Source organism: Poecilia mexicana, unplaced genomic scaffold (assembly GCF_051168715.1).
Source record: "Poecilia mexicana isolate PSO_F unplaced genomic scaffold, ASM5116871v1 scaffold_7, whole genome shotgun sequence".
Lineage (NCBI taxonomy): Eukaryota > Metazoa > Chordata > Actinopteri > Cyprinodontiformes > Poeciliidae > Poecilia > Poecilia mexicana.
Genome location: NW_028263376.1, coordinates 30,111,210 through 30,133,547, shown reverse-complemented (window position 1 = coordinate 30,133,547; position 22,338 = coordinate 30,111,210). Strand labels below are relative to the sequence as shown.

Below are 22,338 nucleotides of genomic sequence, written 5' to 3'. Positions count from 1 at the left end.
CAAAATCATGCTGCTGGTCTTCATAATTCAAATACATAACATTTATCAATGCAAAAATGTCACATAAATTTAATGATGATAAAACATAATTTTAACCTATAGACAGCGTTGTTGAAGAACTAATTATATAAGCAAAGTTTAAGCAATTTGCAATTGGCAATAATCTGGTTGCCAATTTTAACAATGCAGACCTTTGTAATCTCAATTTTCATGTCCATATCCATTGTTTTTTCTTTCTTATTACTCTTAATTTTGCTCTTGAAGTATTGTTTGTCTTGTATTTTAATAGTGTTCTACCATGTGGATTTTTTTAAAGCTAACTGCGGTAAATTTCTCCTCCTACTTCTGCTAAATGTTATCCTTCCACTTAACTTTGCATTAATATGCTTGGACACAGCGCTCTGTAAACAGCCATCTTCTTCAACTTTTTGGATCTTACCCTTGTGTAGACCAAAACACAGTGCTAGAAATTCTGTATTGTCGATATATATATTTTTAAAATCGTACTCTTATCGTCTATTGAATTTGTGTTTAATCAACTGTGAGCTATGATCATCAACATGATCTTATTTCAACGTTTGAAATGTTTTTGTAATGAATTGAATTAGCCTATATATGGGTCATTCTATAATTGCAGATACATTTGATGTCCAGAGTCATTATTTTTGGTCTGGTATATTAAAATATTTCAATTTTTAAATGTTTTCGTAATTTATTACTCATTTTAATGGATCATAATATTTAACAAGTAAAAACATTTAAGTAAATACATTTAAAATTGTTTTATATAGCTGAAAAACCAAGATTTCTTGTTGTCCGAGTTGGGTACTGTCTTTTTTATTAACCTGAAAAATGATGCAAAAACCTATGTTTTATTATTTTTCTTTGGTGAATTTGTTTTTTCTGTCTTTTTTTAAACTGCCTAAAAGGTCAATTTAATAACAACATCACATTAAATTGACTCAAAATACCCTTATTTTTGAAAAAATATGTGTCCGAGAATTTTTTCTCAACTCTGTTACCATATGGTTTTGTCCCTGTAAATCTGGGAAATTGCCTTCTACGGCTATATAAACTGCATAAAATTAAGTCATTTACTTTTACTGATAAGACCTGAAACACACAGAGGTCTATGTGCCATTCTCTGGGAAATATTTTAGTTTAAAAATCACAATCACCAGGTGTTATCGTTTTCAACGTCAATCTTGTTACCAAAGAATCATGAGAAAAATACAACAGATTTTTGATCAGAGACAAGTTTTTTTAATGGTTTTTAAACCATTATCTCAGTGGTGTCATGTTTTTTCACAATTTCTACTCACAAGTGGAGTTTTTAATAAAAATGTTTGAAATTGTCAATTCTGTTACTGTCAACTCTGTTACCAAATAGGGTAACAGAGTTGACAATAACAGAGTTTTCAGTTCTAAATTATTATGGTCCTGTCAATTCTGTTACTAACACCAACTCTGTTAGGTAACAGAGTTGACATGTTTATGACATACTTTCACCAAAAAAAAAAGGAAAACTGTTGTCTAGAGCACCATATACATTGTTGGTTGACTTCTGCTGTGATTTAGTATTACTGACCAATTTTATTTCTAAAAGAATGATGGTTTTCAATGAGTTTTAATGAAAAACGTTTGACCCTATGCGAACAACTCTGTGAAAAGTTGAGTATCTTTTGATTGTTTAAAATGTATTTTTAAGTAAAACATCTCCATTTAAAGTATTTGGGTAGTAGGACACTTGGTGTAATGGAATAAAAATATTTTAGTCTGCTAGAATTTATTGTTTTTTTCACTCACTGTCTATATTGTCCGTAACAGAGTTGACATAACATACCGCAAAATATACGTTTTTTCTGAGAAAAAATTATAAAATATGTAGCTAATGTTTGGCAATTACAGATTTTTTTAAAGTTTAATACCTTTTCAATAGACTACCTAAGAAAATTTTTAAGAAATGAAAAGTTTTTTTTTGTCATTTCTTGAAGTGCCAAATGTATCTCCAATTATAGAATCACCCATATGTGTGTGTGTGTATATATATATATATATATATATATATATATATAGACACTAAGGATGACTGTATGGGAACACGATGTAACACTCCTGTAGAAAGAATCTGAGTCATGCCCAGAATCTTTTGTCCTCAACAACCGACAACGTTTTTCTTTTTTCTTTCTTTTCTTTTTTTATGCTTTTTGTGGCCAGAACTAATGAACGATAGCTTGGACGCTGAAAAACATCCAGACTCAAACTAAGGAAGAGTTAAATGGAGGTGGGGGAGTGGGAGAATGGCGTGTTGTGATTGGACCGGAATAGGACAGACCTATGAGATGCGTGCAGACGGGATACCCAAGCCAAAACACCGTGGAGATCATGTGTCTTGAATTTTGAAGTTTGGGCTGGAGGGGTACGGCGGGGTGGGGGAAAAAGGGATGAGGGGGTTGTAGGAGACGGTGCACGCGCGTGTCCCACTGCTTCGGATAAGAATCGGAGGGATCGAGAGCCACGACGCAGGAGATGAATGGGGGAGGAGAGATGGTGGTGATAAAATGGAGCTACAGGGTGAGGGTGGGGTCGGGGATTTGTAACAGACAGCCATCTGGTCCCCGTGGCGCGTGCTGCGCGCGTGGTTCCCCTGAGTGCAGAGGCATTTGATGGGCTGTCAATGTCGCTTCAGTTTTTTTTTAAATTCAAAACCAGAAACATTGGTGCACATTTTAGATGTTCGTTTGCAGAGAATTGAAAGAGAAACGACGCGTACTCAACGAACGCTTCGTGTCAAACTCGACTTAAACTTTCGCAAAATTCAAGTTCTGGAAAAAACAAAACAAACAAACAAACAAACAAAAAATACAAAACAAAAAAACAATCAAAATGGTGTAATTTTTATTTTAAGCAAAAGCTGTTGTTAACGAGCACCCCCATCCCCTCTTTATCCCCCGATTTTTCGGCCCCCACCTCTGCTTGAAGGGGTAGCTGCAGTCGGACACTCCCTACAGGTAGAGACCCTCCCCCGAGCCTCCAGACAAAAACTGCATAAAAACGTCATATGGATATGCTAAGCTTTTGTTGTCAAAGTATAGGAGCAGATGTTATATAAAACTAGCGTGGCTTGGGTGTGTGATCGGAGAACAAGTGTGTGTTTGAGGGGATAATTTTCTGAACACACACAAACCTGACCCCTATGTGAGTGATGCACGTACTGCAACCTGCTTTGGTCTGGATTTTCATTCAAAATACATAGAACAATTTAAACTTTGATATTATAAAGAGGACCAGAGAAGATCACAAAAAGGAACATTTAGGGTTAAACGTAATTATAATCAAATTACACCAGGACATCCAGCGATTCAAAAGCCTTCTTATCTATGTGTTATAGAGATATTGTTTGAAAATACATATACACAAATTAAAACATTTTTATCTCAAGTTACTTATTGTTCATGTCAAACTTCGAGAAGCACCAAAGCTGTGCTTTGTTGCGCAATTGCGCACTAATATTAGAGTTTTTGTTCAAAGAATGAATCGTAAAATAATTCAACCACTAAGCAAAAAAGAAAAAGTGGTGTTGATGTCTGTTTGGGAGTTTTGAAAATTACTTTCTGGTAGGTAAATAACCCACCATATGATTTGCAATGCTGTGCGTCTTTACGGACTGATTTCTCCAGCTTTCTGACGCAGCTTTTGTTTGGTTTATGTCTGTGGATCAAATTGCAGACACGCAATTTTTTTCCACATACCTTATAAACTGTGAACAGATGGTTATCTTATTAAATCCAATGCTTTTGTGTTGATTTTGTCGCATACGGGCCAGTCCGGATCGTTTGAGTCGGCTTGGGGGCGTAGCCGTGACGCACGGAAACCGACGCCGCGGACTTGGATAAATACCGAGCCATCAGTCCGTTAGCGACACATCCTCCCCGATTTAGCTCTTGAACGCTTCTGTGGTACAAAGACGACACTGAGAAATGTCTCCAAACACGATCTATGACGCTCTCCAGTCTTTTCCTCCAAGGCTGACTGTGGCCAAAAGGAAAGAGGCTCTGGATTTGAGAAAGGTAAGCTAAATGCCTGTTTTGTTTTTGTTTTTGGGATCAGCTCCAATTTTTTAGCCATATGAATGTAAACTCAAACTCTCTGTGTTCTCTTCAGACTATGAAACCACTGATGGAAAAACGAAGGCGCGCCCGGATCAACGACAGCCTGAACCACTTGAAGAATCTCATTCTTCCGCTCACAGGCAGAGACGTAAGCCTCTCTATTCTAATTTTATCAGAAGCAAAGTTAAAATGTGGCTCCATAAACTCAAGATAACTTTGAACTCTGCGTGTTTAACATTCGCCTTTGTGTTTTTTTTTTCTTAACAGAAAACCCGCTACTCCAAGCTGGAGAAAGCCGACATCCTGGAAATGACCGTGAAGTTCCTCAGTGACATTCCTCCTGTTAACGTCAAAAGTGAGTAAGAATTCTGCGCCTCTAAATCGTTTCAATCAGCACTTAAGCCCCGGACTCCATTTGTGAACATAAAAACTCACGTTTATTCGTCTTTTCAGGTCCAGCAGACAGCTACAGAGAAGGTTTCAAAGCCTGCCTCCAGCGCGTCCCCGCTCTGCTCCCCAAAACCAACCTGGAGCAAGAAGCGCGCCAGCGAGTCGAGGACTTCGTCCAGAAGTCCATGTCTGCGAACAGCGCGTCGACCTGCCCGAAATGCTGCGCCCACAACGCCAGGGCTTTCCCTCTGCTCCATCAAAAAATCCTGACCCTGAAAAGCTGCGTCAGTGCCAGCCTGGAGAGCCAGCCAGCGTCAGCAGCCAGCCGAGCGCAGTCAGGCCCGCAGCCAGTCCGCGTTGCTGTGTGGAGACCCTGGTAGAGCTCCGCAGTTAAAGATCCCTCATCTTTAACGACGAGGACTCTTTTATCGTGCTATTCTGATGTACTATTTTTAAGTTGAATTACTTGTAAATATGTATGGTTCTTTAGAACTTATTGTTGAAGTGGTTTGATGAAGTATTATATACTTGAGTTTTGCGCGCAGGTCCGTTGTCTTGTGTAAGTTGACAATGTTAGACAGTCGTATTCTTCTTAAATCCGCATGTATGTATACGTTCAATATTTAGTCCTCTCGCTGGATTGAATGATGAAGGGCTATTGAAACAGCCCTGTAAGACCCTGGGGGTCATTATGTGTACGGATTTGCACAAAAGACTTCAGAGTTCTGAATCAGTGCAAATGGACTTTGTAGACATTGAATGTCTCTGTAAGAGTATCTTCATTTGGGGACGTGCTGTACTTGTGCTGTTTGCAGCATCTATTGTATATGTGATGTAAATAAATAAAACTACGATGTCGTGGTTACGTCTTGAGTTGTTTTTTTCCCCTCTGTGCATACTTAATGGGGATTCGCTTGCTGCCTTAAAAACAATAAATGAATGAAAAATAAAATCAATTAAAAGTATTATTTTCAAATTAGAGCTAAAATTAAAGGGAAACTGGATTTAAGAGCTAGGGTGTAGAAATAAAAAAAGAAAAAGAAAAAAGAGACCATAAAAAGGATAAAAAAAATATACCTAAACACACTTTAACTGCAAAATCTAACCATAAAGCACTTAATATTTTTTGACATGTGCCTTTTTCTTATTTTTTTCTATGTTCTGGTTTATAAACAGGTGTAATTTTAATATATTGTGCTTTTCACTATCCTTTGCTTCTTTTTCCAAGCTTATTTAAACAGTTTTTATAATTTGGAGTTCACTTTAATTTTTCAAACTACTGCATATCTTATTGAGGGAAATTTATTTCAGCAGTTGAATTTTAGTTGTGTAAAACGCATCGCCAGACTGTGCCTGTTAAAAAGAGACTCTATAAATAAATATTGATTAATGTAACATTACATATTGGTGCAAAAATAGCATAGAATGTGAATCAACACGGGCACTTTATTGAATAAATAATTAATCGCACTGTTATAAGCATGTCTGCTGTGGGACAAATGTTTAGTTCAAATGCGCCACCTACAGACATGATCAAATGTAACACTGGTGAGGATGATGTTTGAGCGGTCTCTGCTGCCCCCTTCTGGTAAGTTAAAGTACTGACATAGTTTCAGTTTTTACTGCACAACGACATCTTATTTCACTAGAGCTCGGTATATAAACGCCATTCAAGTTTCCTTTACTTTATAAAGTGTAAACCATAATAATGAATAATCTGGTCAACATTTTTGCGGTCTCCGTTACTTTCCCCTTTCAAACAGTCCTGAAAGAGGCACGGTGACCACAGCAGCCCTGGGACGCCGCCGGGGGAGTCTGCCTGATTACTCAGTATCACGCAGGAACACGACACCGGCAGTCCAGGGGAGACCAAACCATGTCGTCGCCGGGGATGGACGAAGCATCCTCCCTCCAGTTATGCAGGTATGGCGTCCATGGTTAATTTTCTAATGTGGAGCGAAGATAAGACTCGCTTGGTTTGTCGGTAATGATGAGCACAGCGCTTTCTGCTCGCGCCGCCGTGTGACCGTTTGCTCACCCGGATGATAACCCAGATAATCCGCCGCTTCGGGACTCATTCTAACACAAGATGTCCACTTCGTCCGTGAAAACACCGCCTTTATTAAGTCAGCACTCCACAATATGTATTCTGCTTCGGTTTATCACAGCCTGCAGCTGCTGTTTTAAGGATCTTAGCTGTGACCTTAGCTCGATTAGCGACCTGGGCAGGAAGCGCTTTAACTGTCTAGAACAGCTCGTTATAGCCTAAAAGCTAAAATAAAGGTTAATTTTTAAGAGCAAGAGATCGATATCTCCTCTCCTGTGACTCCTGAAAAATCTTTGGACTTATGTTTTAAAGATATTATTAAAAATACACGACATAGAAAGAAACAGTTATTCAGCAGACTACTCTGTAGTGAATGCTAATCTAATAGCCGGTGTATTAAAAAAATCCCTTCTATGAATAAACTCACCATGTACGGCTGTAGCTATTCTCTTTCGCCTGCAGAGGGCGCTACATAACTCAATCGCAATATGTCTAATATCTGAGGTCGTCACATCCCAGTCTAGCTTCAAGCTAACCAATGGTATACAGTTTCATCGTTTAACCTACCAATGCCATTGGGTTTTTACTTTGTTTAATGAAACCCCAGTGACTGTAGATTGAATCTTCATTATTAATTGAATCAAAAATAAGTATTTCAACATGTTTTTCAGGTAAAAATTAAGAGACTTTTCCTTAGCAGGGATTTTGAAACTGGTTAGAGTTGATGAGGGGACAGATCAATCTAAACAATCCTATATGAAAACCTTTTAGAGGCAGCAAAACAATTGTTACAGAGACAGAGGAATGCAAATTCGAGTGTAGTGGCTCTGTCAAAGTTCAGAGTTCTATCTAATTTAGAATTTGTGGCACGTTGTGCTTGGGCTGTTTTGCGAAGAAGAATGTGCAAAACCTCTAAAAGTGCAAAGATTGGAGAGATAACCCAGCATAAGGTGCAAAGCTGATAGACATACAAATTTCCTTCTCCCTAAACATTATGCAATACTTTGAATTGGTCTATGACATAAACAGTAAAAGAGGTATGAATATTTTTGCAAGGCACTGGATACTGGCAGTTTTATCAAACACTTTTCTCACAGAAAATAAACTTAAGAGTACTGATTAGGATTTATGGTTGCATCCAGTTTAACAAGTTTGAAGCAGTCAGAACTTGAAACATTTCAGCATTTAAGCCTGCAGAAGCTTTGAAGTGATTCATGTATCGAACATTTAGATGATCAAAGAGTCAGTAAAGTTACACGTGTATAGAATGGCCGGAGCTGATCTTTTGCGCTTCTTTGAATCTTTCTTTCTACTATGCTGTACTCTACAACGCTGTAGAGCACTGAGTGCGTGTTTGTTTTAGAAAGCAAGAACATTTCACATGTGGGCGTGGATGCAAATAAGTAAAAGTAGTTGACTTGTTTGGTTGCAGGGAAAAGGAAAATACCTTAAAAGGAAATGTTTTGTTGCCAAGATGTCCATTTATGGGTTGTTTTTTTTCCCCTCCTGATACTGACGATAACTCTGCCTTCTTCACTCAGTAACTGTGTTGTTTTTCTAAAACAATCCAGCAGTGAAGCAGCTAATTTGTTTGCAAAATCAAAAGTTGCATTCTAACGAAGGCAAAAGACAAATTGCTTCAACCTTATTTCAGTGCGGATTGGAGCAATCAACCCAACTCTAGTTTCAAATCTAATTGAAAAAAGCTTTTCATATGAGAATAGAATGACTGCTACGACATAGTCAAAGGTGTAAAAACAAACAAAAATACCCACGGCATTACTCATTATTAACCACATTTGAACAGGAAATTACAAAAATAGGCAGATATCCAAGAACTTTAGGTGTAAAAATTCATAAAAAAACACTAAGAGGTGGGTACAATGTAGTAAAAAACTACAGTATGCTGAATTACACAAACATTAGCTTGAGGGTGTTTTTTTGTTTAAAAAAAAATCTTCAAAAAACCAAAGACATTTTAATCTAGATTTATGATTTATTTGAAAATCCAGGCTACTTTTTACTCAGGCATTTACGAAACAAATTGTGACCAACGGTGCGTCATTTTTTCACGTCACTACGTGATGTCATTGTTTGACACAATTCCTGTTCTTCCTGTCCTGACGACGTCAGATTTTATTTGTCTGTTGTTGAGTGTCTGCCGAGATCAGGTTCGTCTGGTCTCGGACAACTTTTTTAGCCGGCTTGGGGTTTACCCTGCATGACATCAGTTGTAAGAACATTGTCAAAACCAGAGATCACAGTAGCAGGGAGGCGTCGAGAGAGAACAGAGCCAAAACAGGGTGTGAAGATGGATTGTAAAGAGGCAGCAGATGAAGTGGACAAAACAGTAGCAGTGATGGAAAAACGGAAGCCTAGTCAAAGTCAACCAGGCTGCAGGGACGACTGTACAGATGTGGGAGCTGGATGTGAGGATGTGGTAAAGAAATTCCAACTCAGCAGGTACTTTATTGCACTGAGAAATATAAACTTTTTTTTTGTTGTATTCGGGGGGTTTTTAAACGCGCATAGCTTAATTATAAAAAGAATAATTTAAAAACTTAACTATTCACTGATCTTAAGTTTCAAACTAGTTTTCAACTTCATATCTAAACTTGTTACAGCATCCACACCCCTGCTGATACCACATACTACAACTGTTAAAAGTTCATCAGACTCATCAGGTTTCACAACACTAACCCTGTTTTATTATCTCATACTTATTGTGTTCGTAGCTGTGAAAGTCGCTTTGCTTTGTTCTGAGTCATGAACACTCAGGTCACTGTGATCTTACAGCTCTTGGAGCATTTTCAGTGCTGAAAACTAATTTTCCCCACCCAACTGAAAAATGTTTCACAGGAAGCCTTTTGCACTCACATGAGAAGCTGAGTGAATGGGGCGTTTTGTGGGAACTAAACCACATCGCAGTGAAAGATTAAGAAAGGTGTTATGAGATGGATTTCCTTTCATCATGAATTGCATTCTTCTGTTGTTAAGTATGACTTACTTTCTGATTCACAAGATTAGTCGGTCTTGTTAGACCCGTTCTTTAACTATGACAAATGTAAAAAAGAGAAGAAGTTTTCATGGGACTGCAGAGGATGCTTTCTCCTGCTTTACTGTTTTCTAGCAATGAAACCCACCAAGGACACAACAATCTGTTGCAGCAACCTTCATCAGTCTCAGTTGTGACTAGTCACTTACGGCCTCTGAGTCTTTCTTGTCTTTGTGAGACTGGCACTGTGCCTTTTGACTTGATCCATGCTAATTAAATACAATCGAGAATTAGGATTATTAGTATGATAACTTGAAAGTAACATATCACAGCTTAATGACAAGAAATTTGGACTAAAATGTAATACGACAGTGTATAGCATGCCATAATTGTATGGTTTTTGTTTAAAGGAGAAAAATAAATATCTAATGCCGAAGAAACATTAAGTATTGGCTGTTAAAGAATCTTTTTATCTAATACTTGAGCGAAAAACAAAAAAACGACAAAAAAAACGCTTATTAAATTTAGTGATAGTTTTTGAATGCTTATTGCAAAAATCAAAAATGCTCATTTTGTTCTTTGTAGAGTAACACTGGCATAACAAAGTGATTGCTAAGTTCTTAATCAAGCTGTCCACTGAAGGTCACTCTGAGGTCGACCTTTTAACAGACATTAAAGCGTGTGATGCGAGGCGGTGCTCCTTTACTTTCCATAACAACACTGTTTGTGTTTTTCACCATGAAACAGCCAAATGTGTCTTTGCTGTAAATGAGGGAAAACTGTATTAAGTTTCTTTCAGCCAGTTGACTGGAAGTGTGCAGAAACAAGTAGGGGAGGGGGCGTGATGTATTAATCTGCGCTCTATAAAACTGTAAACGACTTGGGTCACTTTGGCCCTTTTTACTGCATCTCATTGAAAGCACCCATTACTAGCATGATGGAAGTTTTTTTGCATTTCTGAAACCATAATTGTGTAAAAGTTTGGTATACCTGGAAACTGGTAACTGACATCTCCAGACAGCATCATAACCGTGTGAGGGACTTTATTAAATAAAGTCACTCACATGGCATTTTCCATCAAAATGGACAGGCCACATCAACAAAATAGAAACCTGCGTCTGTATAACTGTTAGCTATTTAGATTTTATGTGGATGTGTGTGTGTGTGTGTGTGTGTGTGTGTGTGTGTGTGTGTGTGTGTGTGTGTGTGTGTGTGTGTGTGTGTGTGTGTGTTCATTTTAAGTCTTTTTTTTTTTTTTACCTAAGTTTAACTATGACGCCAACAATTGTAGTGGGGTTCTTTATCTTACTCCAAAATTATTTATTAATGCTGACATGTTACCACCAGATTCTGACACTTAGTCTGTTGCTTTGCTGCAGGGTTATGCTGCCAGACGACGCCAATTTTATGGGTAACGTTCACGGCGGCATCATCCTCAAGATGATCGAAGAAGCTGGAAGCATCATCGGCACGAGACACTGCAACACACAGGATGGAGTAAGTACTGACCATATTTAGTCCTCATTATTTTTATTCCAGTGGTGAAGTAAGCAAAAATATTAGGAAGTCCTCTCAGCCCTGAATCTTCATAGTGCAGCACGCCAAGTTCAAGCATTAAACCATTAGCAGCATGACGCTGCATTCTGTCGCACAGACTGTAAATGCCTTCATCACTTGTTCCGATCCCCCATTTTGAAGGTACATTGAACACAACATCCATTATATGCAACAAGAAGAAAATACGGCTCATAAACTTGAGGCTAATCCTCCACACAGCCACCAGGGTTTAATTCCTGGCCTTGAAAACGTGTCTTACCTCTTCTGTTTTTGCTCATTTCCTGTCTGCTGCAAAATATTAAAACAAAACATTTTTATTTATTTATTTATTTTTATTTGAGATATCCGCTTTATTTCAGGTTGCATTAAGTGACCCATATTGTGGAATTTTTTTTTGTTAAATTTAGAATTGGCTCACTGTCATGGTTGTACTTTTCACCTGGTGTGGATGCGAAAAACAAAAAAACGGTGAACTTTAGCTCACGTTTGCTCCGATTATCATCTCATTTGAATCTCATCTGAGATTGTCATCTCACTGAAGATTAAATATAGACAGCATTCTTTAGTCAATGCTGCCTTTATGAGCTTAGATTTTGATGACTAAGCTCATCAAAATCTGATGAACTTAGTCATCAGATTTTGATGACTAAGCTCATGTTTAAATGATTCAAACATTAACAGTGACACAAACACATTTTCATAAAAGCTCGGTGCACAGCTTTAATCTTTGACCAGAGAGAAAAAAAAATAGCTGAACTTCAAATGTTAAAGGCTATGTTTATATGATTATAGGTGGCTGAAAAATGTGGGAGCAAAGTTAGAAATACATGAAACTCTACTTAATTTGACAAAGTTTTCAATTGTTTTCTGAGCTAATGAAGGTAAAACAGTTGGTGAAACACCATAGTTGCAGACTGAAAGTGGAATTCCAAAGTTTTTATGTTATGCAAGCTCATTTACAATTAGACATTTATTCTGTTTTGAACAGAAGTTGAGTTGGTGGTCATTTATGTTGGATTTTGGATAGCAACACGCCCCCTGACTGCAAAGATAACCTTGAGATATAGAAATCATTATTGTTAGTTGGACACGGCGCTTTGCTAAAGCATACTGGGATGACACAAGATGTCTTCCAGCGTTATTACTCTAAGTTGATTATTATTTAACTGCATCACGAGAAAAATGACTCGTCTTTTATTCTTCTTTCTGTAATTACGCTAACCTTTCTTTTCCCTTTCTGTAGGACCGATGTTTAGCAGCTCTGGTTCGGGTGGAGAAGACGGAGTTTCTGTCGCCTGTGTTCATCGGCGAGGTGGTCCACGTTAACGCCGAGATCACTTACACATCCAAGCACTCGCTGGAGGTTCAGGTCAAAGTCATCGCTGAAAACATTTTGACAGGTGACTCCACTTAACACCGACATTCAGTAAAAGGACATGTCCATGCATGCCATTAAGTAAAGGTCAGAGACACCTAATGCAAAGCGGCCCATAAATCCCATGCTGCTGTACACTTTAACAGAATTGATTGATTTTACATCCAGTGACGTTTCATGTCTTTGCGGCGCTTTAACGGTCTTGCAGGGAATAAAAACAACATGAAACTGTCAAGCACTAGAGGATTTAAAAACAGAAACTCACAAAGGCCCTCCGTCTGAAGTGAGATACAGATCATTATAAAAGCAGTGAACAATGGCAGTGTGAACCTTTCACAGCTCAGGAGGACCTGTATTTTATTTGATCAGCATTGTAAACCTTTTTGTGGTAACAAAAAAGTCCCCCAAAAATGTCATTCTAGCAGAGATGGGAGGATAGATGAACTTTTCATGATAAAAACCTATTGTTAAATTTTCTATAGCTGTTCTGCTGTTCATGGTTTTGTAGGTTGGAATTTATCTCTGCAAGACAGGAAGTAGGGGGGACACACTGAACCAGATTGCAAGCCAGAAATGTGGAAATGTGCAGAATTGAACCACAGTTCACTCCCTGAAAAAAGTGTTGAAAAAATTTAGTTAAACGGTGGTGGCGATTTTTTGGGTGAACTAACCTGAGATTTAATGACAAAATCCTTAGACCTCATTTCTTCCCTTGCAAACATGCACGGCATCTTGGAAGACCAGCAGCAGCATAATCCTGTATGGACCAATCAGAGATGCTTACAGTGAGCCAGAGTTACTCAATAGTGTTTGGGCAGGGTATGAAAATGATCCTTTTTCTTTCTGAATAGTTTGTTTGTCAATGTTCAGAATTTTTAGCAATGAACAGTGAAGAAAAAAATAAAAAAAAACACATTTTCTTGTGTGCATTAAATAATATCTCATGTGCACCAGAAAGTTCATTTTTTAGTTTTTCCTTCAATGTCCCACTAGGGGCTCTGTAAGAGCATTCAGCACAGTTTTGTCAATGTTTGATCAATAATATCCATTAAAAATAAATAAATAAATAAATAGAGAAAACAAAAACTATGTTACACTTGTACCCTAAACACACGAGTTTTAGGATTAAATGGCCTCAGAGCTCTGTACAACATGTTCAGCCTTACGGTTTTAAACGTTCATAAATATTTTGTAGAATCTGGATCTCATTTTCCTCTGAGCAATTATTATATTTACCTTAATTACGCTTTCCACACCATAATATCCTTGATATTTAAAGCGGTAATTTATCCCTTATGTTTCTATTGAGAAGGTTGAGAGTCTCACAGTTAAAGAAATTCAAATAGTATATTTTCTTAAATGTTTTTTTTTTTTTTTTTTTTCCACATAGCATTGTTGAGATCCTTAATGCGGGGGATTTTATTTGTCATCTATTCATTCAATATCAGTAGTTAAAAAATACCATGTTTGTTCAGTAGAGGGCAGCAAATCATACTTATTGTGTTAATAACGTTTCTAGATATGTAAAAATTGCCTTAAAATAGCTAGAACTGTTTTAACAAGATGCTGCATTTTGCACTACAGATTATTATTACAGGCTACTTAAACCAAAATTCGCTTCTGCAAGCAGCCTTGTATGAAGCTGCAGGAAAATTGACATTGAGCTGTGTTTTATATATGAACCTTTAAATACCATTTGCACAAAAAAAAGCAAACTAAGCTGCAACAGCCTGCATTTATATAAAGGTATGTTTTATCTGCATTTACACATGAGACAAATGTTTATTATTCAGCTTTTTAAGGCAGTTTTTGAACATATGGCTGAACTTTGACGAAAAAGTTGCAAATACTGCTGACTTTGCAGATTAGTTTCAAACTACATGTAGTGGTTGGTTGTGCTTAAAGAAGGTAAGAAAAAGATGCAGAGTGCAAAAGATAGAGAGATGAGAGGGAGACTGAAAAAAAGCAAACAGAGGGAAGCAGAAAGGCAGATGGATGTAGGAAACTGGCACGGGGAATTTGAGCAGAAGAAGAAATACTTTGCGAGTATGGAATTATGGTATGATAGATGAGGAAAAAAAGGACTTGTGAGAAACAAAAGAAGTATCCCCTAGACGGCTGTTGCCATAGCAACAGGCTCATAGTGGTTGGTTGGCTCGTTGCTGGGCCGAGCGCTCATTGATGGAGGTGGAAGCAGAGATATGAGGTGACAGGTGGAGAGCGGTGGGCATACAGGCAGGCATCTGCAGGGGCAGTCCGCTGTGGCCTTGACAGGAAGGACCCCTGAATGGCAAAAAAAAAAAGAAAAAGAAAAAAAAAAGAGCTCATTGAGTAAATTCATTCAAGACATAGGCTGAGGTTCAGAAGACATTCAACCATAAAATACTGAGAACATTTAATGTCAGAGGAAGTACCCTAAAAATACCTGTTGCATGTGGTGCTCAATTTTTCCTGTTCTCACCCACAATCCTCTGCAGAGTCTTGGCTTTATCAAAGTGCCTCTCGCACTGTTATGAATAATCATGAATAATTTGGAACGGCTAAGAGAACAAATCGATTAGCATAAGATTCATATGGATATTCTAGCTCAACATCCATCATTCTGACATGGTCTGTATTTCATAAACGTATTGCCTGCAAGTTTGCAGACCATCTGCAATCACTTCAGTGTCATTATGACTCACTTCTATCCTGCTGCATCAATCTAGTAACCCCCTGTTGCATTTACGAAGGTAAAAATGCCAGTATATAACCTTAATAAGTGTAGCATAAGATTAATGCCATTATTAGGCTGCTGATTTTTGTTTGAAATCTGAAATGAGACAGGTATTTTATAAAATATATTAAATAACGTAAAACAATTATTAATTTTCTTTTCCCAGCCAAATTAAAAATGGAATATTGAAAAAAAAATGTATACAGACTCCTTCTCAATAATTGGCATAAAAGCCTTTATTGACTTTACAGAATAATCAAGCCCTTATAACTGCTCACTAACTTTCTGCATGCTTTCACAGTATCTTTAAACATTCGTCCTTCACAATGTGCTTTGAGGTTGGAAGGTCCTATATAAAACCCTGTTTTGTTTGGATGTGTAAATTGGAATAACACATAAAATCCACAGTCTCTCACTGTATCACAACACTGTTAATTAACTTTTCTAATTATGTCACCATCTAATTTTTTCATACTTAATGATCACTTAAGCATCTTTGGCTTAAAGTGAATTTATCTATATCCCTAACTCATCAAATATTTATTAGTTGAATTAAACAGAAAATTGGTTGTGCCTTCGCATGTACTCCAAGCATTTGGCATGCTGAGGCAAGTAAATCATTGTTAATGCAGATAGAGCATCTGCATAATGTAGGATCATTTATGTAATGTAATGAACGAATGAATGCAACAAACGAGTTTCTGCTGGCTATTTCTTTTGCAAAAACTTTTGCATTACACACTACGCACAACGTCTGAGGCGTCTCAGGGCTTGAGCCGCTGAATTTGTCACAAAACAAATGCATAGCAATCTGACTATAGTGACAATCAAACTGCGTACACTATAGTATCAAATGCATTAGATGAACATGTGGGAGAACTTTTGTAATTAAACTTGCATATGCTTTTATGTCATTGAAGAATAAGGTAGACATGCAATAGCCTGATCTGTTTGGCCTACTAGAAGTGGAGCTGAGTCTAACTGAATCTGATTATATTTTCCAACATTATCTTTTCAACTATAAACTAAGGAATTAGGGATTCTAAAACGGTTGGTCTCAGACAAAGTCAGTGACATAACTATTACAAATTTCTACTTTTAGAATATTGGAGGCCACCATTTTAATGTCTTTTATAGCAAAGATCGTGCTGCGCATATTATTAGGTTTTACAAAAACTGCAATGATTTCCAACCATCCCTATGCTCATTATAATGAGAAAAGTAAACAAAAATGCTTGTATAAACAAATAGAAAGTGTAAATCCTTAATCAGTACTATGTAGACAGATTCATACTGATTAAGGCACTGAGGTGAGATCCTCTGGGATAAACCCTTTTATCTGTATCGACCAAAACAGAGCATAGGCAATCACAGTCATTCCTATAATAGCAAAGCAAGTTGTATACAGTTCTAATCATAGTAGTTTTAACACAAGGTAGTAAAACAAACATTCCAAAATATCTGGAAAATATTTACAGAGAACAAGAAGATCGACTATCGCTTTGTGCAGATTTCAGTCAAATGTACTGAATAGGAAGTGGGTCATGTCTGAGTGTATGTACGGACACACGCTCATGTTTGTGTGCGTGCATTCAATCTCAGTGTTTGAATGCATCTTTTTGTGTTCAAGCCTTAGTGGTATGTGCCCCTTTTTTTTTTGGTGGGTGGGCATGTCTCCCTAACATGTAAAAGCCAGGTTTATTTAATGATCTTCACTTAGATTCATCATTTTGTGACATGTGCACTTTACATATGCAAGCGCGTGTTTTTCATCAGCGTTTGGCCCTTTAAAAGGTTCCTGCGGGGCCGAGGGGGAAGAAGAAGAAGATAACGGGAGCAGACATTATTTGCTTCTGTCATGTCGGCTTAGCGTCAGGCCCTCGCACACTGTGGCCCAGTCAGATACAGATGCGCAAGTGGATGTACCTGCACACGCGCCCTGACGGGGACGCACGCGCGTACGTTCTCCACCGCGCCGCTGATGCATGCCGACGAGCGGGGAGCGCTGGGAGGAACAGGGGGCACACGAGGAGCCTGAAATGCTGACACGTTCGACGCAGAGAGAGAAAAAAAAAAGTCGCACTTCCACGCATCCTCACACCCACATGGCTGCACTCTGAGCAGACATCCCCCCCTTCTTAGTAAATGAAGCAGGACTGGCACCATTTTACACATTCAGGGCCAGACTTGAATAAGTGTATTTTCATGCAGAAGTTTGTTATAACTGAGCGTGCCTTTGTACAGCCGTGAGGGTTTTGTGGTTTAGTGGCTGATGACTAAGACTTGTGTATATAGTGGGTTTTTTTGTAGATACATCTTTGTGTTTATGCATTCATGTTTATTGTCTATGTGTGTATGCCTGCGTGTGTGTGTGAGGCAAAGCATCCAGGTTCCACAGTCAGTCAGGCAGCATCTCGTCAGGCGGGCCTCGGTCACAGACCCCCAGGGTAAGACTGCCTACTGTGGGCACGAGCCGTGATGATTGTCCCCGCTGGGGGATCGCACATGCGCACTGACACGCATGTGCAGTCACAGTCATGCCACAGTGCTTAGGGATTTTCTTGTACCCACCCATGTACAAAACTGTCTCGGGACACACGGATACCTCAAGTGAAGTACACACACCTTCTGAAGAGCTTCATGCGCACACGGCACCCGTAGCCACCCAGATCTGCTTTGCACACATGAGAAACACAGGTTGTTTCTATGAAAAGAGACATTTGGGCTTTGCGTGTTGTGAGGGACCAGACTCAAACAAGGACAAAAAATGTTCAAAGTAGAAAAAGGCTTCAATTTAATTCTTCAAAAAATCATCAACAAAGCATAAAAATTTAAAGCAAGAATAAATCAAAAGATAACAAATTTGGATCCAAATTAACTGAGGTCAACTGAACTCTAACTAAACACAAACAAAACTGACCTACCAAACAAAGAACAAAGGCTGCTTAAATAGGGGTGGAGTAACCCAAATCTACCACAGGAGGGATGTCTGACCAAACAAAAGAACAAATAAATACAAAATTAACTAAAGCATTCTATAAACAAATAACTTTGACTTAGCACAAACAATAAGTGAATATTTTAAGTGACAAATTAAATAATAATCTTGGCATCTCCCCCTTCAGTCTCAGTAGTTTGTGGATGGTTTGCCCCAGGATCCTCCACCAGCTGGTTCCTATGAGCAGCACCTCAAAACACAAATATAAATAAACCATTCAGACAGACATTAACTAAAGTGTGCACCCATTAGAATATATGTCTAAATGAAATATCTTAAACTATACTAATAAAGAAATAAATACTAACACTATGTGGTGGTGGTAAGGCCATCCACCACACATGTGCATGCACCTTTAAGCACAAGTTTACATAAAGGTATATTAACCAGATTATGCCCCCTCAATACACACATAGCTGAGAGGAATGCATTGTGGGTTGAGGCTTAGTAGTGACAGCTCTTGTTCTTGTAACACAATGACAGCTAACCCATACTGTTTGTTTCATGCTCACGTGAGACCATTTAATGTAAAATTGACATTAAGGTTTGAAAGACAAATGACTTTGGTCAAAATGCTAGTAACAGTATACCATCAGACCTTTCAAATTCTTATATCATCCTCTGAAAAAGATGAGGACACCTTTAGCAGCCTGGGTTTTTGTAATAGGTTAGAGTGCAATTTCTGGTGAAGACTCAGTTATTTATCTCAATGTAAAATGGCTAAAATTACACCCAGACGTATCACATCAGTAGCACATGGTTAGAACATCATTACTCAGTGTTTTATCATAGGTATACCCTGTTCAAACCTCAGACATTTTGTTTGTTGTTCTCCTGACTATTTGAAGCGAGAGTGAACACCAAGAAAGTGTTCACTCTCACTTGAACTAGATTAAAAGAGCTTTCTGAAGCCTTCAGAAAGAAGATTATATGCTATGGGATTTAAAGAGGTCTCGAAAGGATTTGAAATCATCCATTCAAGTATGTGGAAAATAGTTTACAAGTGGAGGATATTCACAACAACATCCAACAAGCCCAGGTCTGGTTGTTCAGGCAAATTCACCCTGAAAGCAGGCTGCAAGATGCTAAAAGAAGTCTCTAGAAACTCTAAATGTAATGCATGTGGAAAAAGTAAACCTCTACTCTCTAAGAAATACATGAGGATTCTACTAAAATTTCCTGGGACAACACTAACAAAGACCAAGATCAACACAGAATGCACCATCAATTCTGCTGTATCAGAGGGTGTTTGTGTTCTGGAAAGTCAGGGGTCAAGTCAAAGTAAAAGTCTAGATCTTGATACTGCGGGGGGGGCCACTTCAGACAAGCTGTTCATGCAAGAATCTTCTCTACAATCTCACAGCTGAAAGTCAGGAGTGGAGCAAACTTTCCTCAGACCAATGTCAGAGACTGGTAGAAAACTACAAAAAAGCATCTCACATAATATTAGCTAAAGGGAATCTCTGGGGGATTGTGCAGCTTCTATTAAAACATATTTTTTTTAAATATTTTTTTAACGAGTAAAACAACACACAATGTTTCACCCTCTGCCCCAGAGCTCTGAAAGATGGAGGAGAATTTTGGACAGCTTTGGTGAACAGATTATGCTCGATTTAGATTGTTAAGCTAACATCTTCTTTATCTTACATTCGTATCCGAAGAAAATTATGAGCAAGAAAAAAATGGGCAAATCCCTTGAACATAGAAAACAAATCTTAGGGCACATCCGAGATTTGCAACAGGAACTGCAGTGGAGCTAGTGTTAGGATGAACTGCTCTGGAGTTCATCAGCCGTAGAGCTGTTTTTGTCCCGCAGTCGATGTAAATTTAGTTCGAGACATTAAGTGCTGACAAAAGTGTTCTTTTTCTTTCTCCTTTTAAACATCTAAAAGCACTCAGAGAGCCTAAAGTATACTGTCATGTTTAAATTGAGCATTGGAAATTCACAAGAAAAGCGCTGCCATTAAACTTTTCCTGCCCACATGATTAATGTCTTCCTATCAGGCTGTAACATCTCACAGGGAGAACATAGTAAAGTTAAAAGTAAAAAAGGAGCCTTGGCACAGTGCATTGAAAAAATCTGCGGTTTTGATCACCGGAGCTGAGCACCAGGAATGATCCTTTCTGTGCTCCATCCAACCCTGGAACACTTTGTCCAGGATGGAGGACGAAAATAAATTTTTTTCTACTCCATTTTGGAAGAACTAAGAGCAGAGAGTAGGAGACAAAAGGGGGGAAACAAAATGGCAGTAAAAACCCTTTGAGGAGAAAGAAACACAGGCGGGCAAGAGGAGCAAGACCAGAGATCAAAGATGTTCAAGTGTTTGAGAAAAGAAACATGCTTTTAGGTATTTTTCAGGAAACGCAGGATGCCATGATTGATGACTTAAACTTGGATAAAAGGGGATTGAATATGGGATAATCCATGCCGGAGGGAGTCTTCCTCCACATAAGCACTGGTCCTTTAAATAGCCTCTCTGTTTAGTCTCTGGTGTTTTGCCTTGTGTTTGGAAATTCTTCTGTGGCAGCTTGGATATATCTGTCTTTTCATTCTTGCTCTTGGTTCTTCTCTGAATTGACTTTTCATATCGGCCATCTTTGAGATGGTCCTCATCTTATCGCCTCCCCTCAAGTTGAGGGGAGGCCAAACTGCTTGGTTCTCATTACTGTACACTGAAACAAGCAACTAATTCAATTGTGATGGTGGTTAAAACATATATGAAACAGAACTGGTGTTATCTGTTGCCTAGACTTTGAAACTGGAATTGTTTTTAAATTGTAGCAAACTTTTCTGCCCTTAGCCCTGCCAACTAACATGTTGATAACCTCTCTAGAAACTCTGCTTCAAAATGCAAAACTGTCTCTTTAAAGGAGATATGCATGTTTTTATTATAATCAGGAAATGAGTATATTACTTAGGGATTTTTTTTCTCTTTTGTTCATGGACTTAAATCCAAGGCTTGCTGTGTCTCATCAGACTAAGATCAATTTCAAAGCCAAACGCACTCAGTCAGTGAGCAGATTTGTGAGACTTCTGTTCCTGGAAGGAATGTAGCCAAAATCAGATCTGTAATTTATTTAGTAATCCTAAATAAGTGAACCAGCTGCCTGTTCTGCCATCTCTTCTGAGTAAATTAATTAAAATTTCATGTGACCACACGTAAAATCGAAACCAAACCAATGCTGGAGTTATTTTCTTAAAAACAACACAATTTCTCGTTTTCAAGGACAGTTTTTCCTTGAGCCCTTAAGATATAAGATTCCTTATCATCTAACGCAGTAAATAATCCCCCAAGCATAACAGGGAGGAAGTTTTGCTGTTTTATTGGGGATATGGTGAAGGATAAAGGAGGGAGTCAAGGCGATGTCATGCTCAAACATCAACATTGTCTTCATGTGCTGCAGAGGGATTTGGCATTCAGAGCCAGCTCCCTGGTTCCACTCTGGTCAGAAAAGGTCATCAGTCGTTCTGGGAATGCTTCGTTCCGGAGATTCTCCCTTCTGTCTTCCTTTTCACTCCTCGCCTTCCTCCCTTGATTGCGAGCACAATTCACTTAAAACTTCCAGCAGGAGCTAATAATAGACCGGAGCCTGGGTCGAGTTGAGGATATGTAAATACGTCTCTCTCACTCCTGTGGGCAACTTCCTGGTTGTTGGCAAGGGTTTGAGCCAATGGGAGGAGGAGTGGGAGAGAAGCACGGTGGGCATGGCAACAAGGCCCAGCTGCCTGCTCGGTTTTAACTTCAGCGCACAACATAAGCAGTGACCTGTAGGGTACTCTGTTCCCAAGAGTTTTTTGTCAAATGCTAAAGCCACGGCCCTTGACACTAAGATGACCACAGGCCACATTAATAGCTCTATTCCTGCTTATTTTCAGCTTAGCCCTTCTGTTTCTGAGAGACAATTTATTAGAATCAATGTGGCTGAAATGTGCATTCAGTTCTGAACCACTTTACATTAAGACAGCCATTTTAAGTAATGTGTGAATATTTTATAATAAGGTTATTAGTTTGGTTGTGGCCAAACATACAGGGGATGTCATCTCTGATCTAAGTTTCAGATTGACATTAAAACCTTCTTTCTGGACATTAACTATGCAAGTAAATGGGTTGATGGTTAAGGTTGGGATCAAAGTGTAATTGGTGTAC

General features: G+C 38.4%; 2 protein-coding genes across 4 annotated transcripts in view; both read left to right on the top strand.

Moving 5' to 3' along the window:
* Nucleotides 1–3,843: 3,843 nt before the first annotated feature.
* Nucleotides 3,844–4,882, top strand: LOC106915562 (transcription factor HES-2-like). The gene is made up of 4 exons (XM_014983227.2): nt 3,844–4,070; nt 4,165–4,260; nt 4,380–4,467; nt 4,566–4,882. The coding sequence occupies exons 1-4, from the start codon at nt 3,981–3,983 to the stop codon at nt 4,880–4,882; spliced, it is 591 nt and encodes a 196-aa protein (XP_014838713.2). The 5' UTR covers nt 3,844–3,980.
* A 1,240-nt stretch (nt 4,883–6,122) lies between these two features.
* acot7 (acyl-CoA thioesterase 7) overlaps nt 6,123–22,338 on the top strand; it is a 50,526-nt gene continuing 34,310 nt past the window's right edge. The window contains exons 1-4 of one of the 3 annotated variants that reach the window (XM_088007436.1): nt 6,123–6,157; nt 6,266–6,425; nt 10,924–11,041; nt 12,345–12,501. In XM_088007436.1, coding sequence (XP_087863562.1) covers nt 6,379–6,425; nt 10,924–11,041; nt 12,345–12,501 — 322 coding nt within the window. In that variant the 5' untranslated portion in view covers nt 6,123–6,157; nt 6,266–6,378. Of the gene's footprint in view, nt 6,426–8,794; nt 9,013–10,923; nt 11,042–12,344; nt 12,502–22,338 lie in introns of those variants that run through there. The other 2 variants (XM_014983224.2, XM_014983226.2) reach the window with 2 other exon arrangements.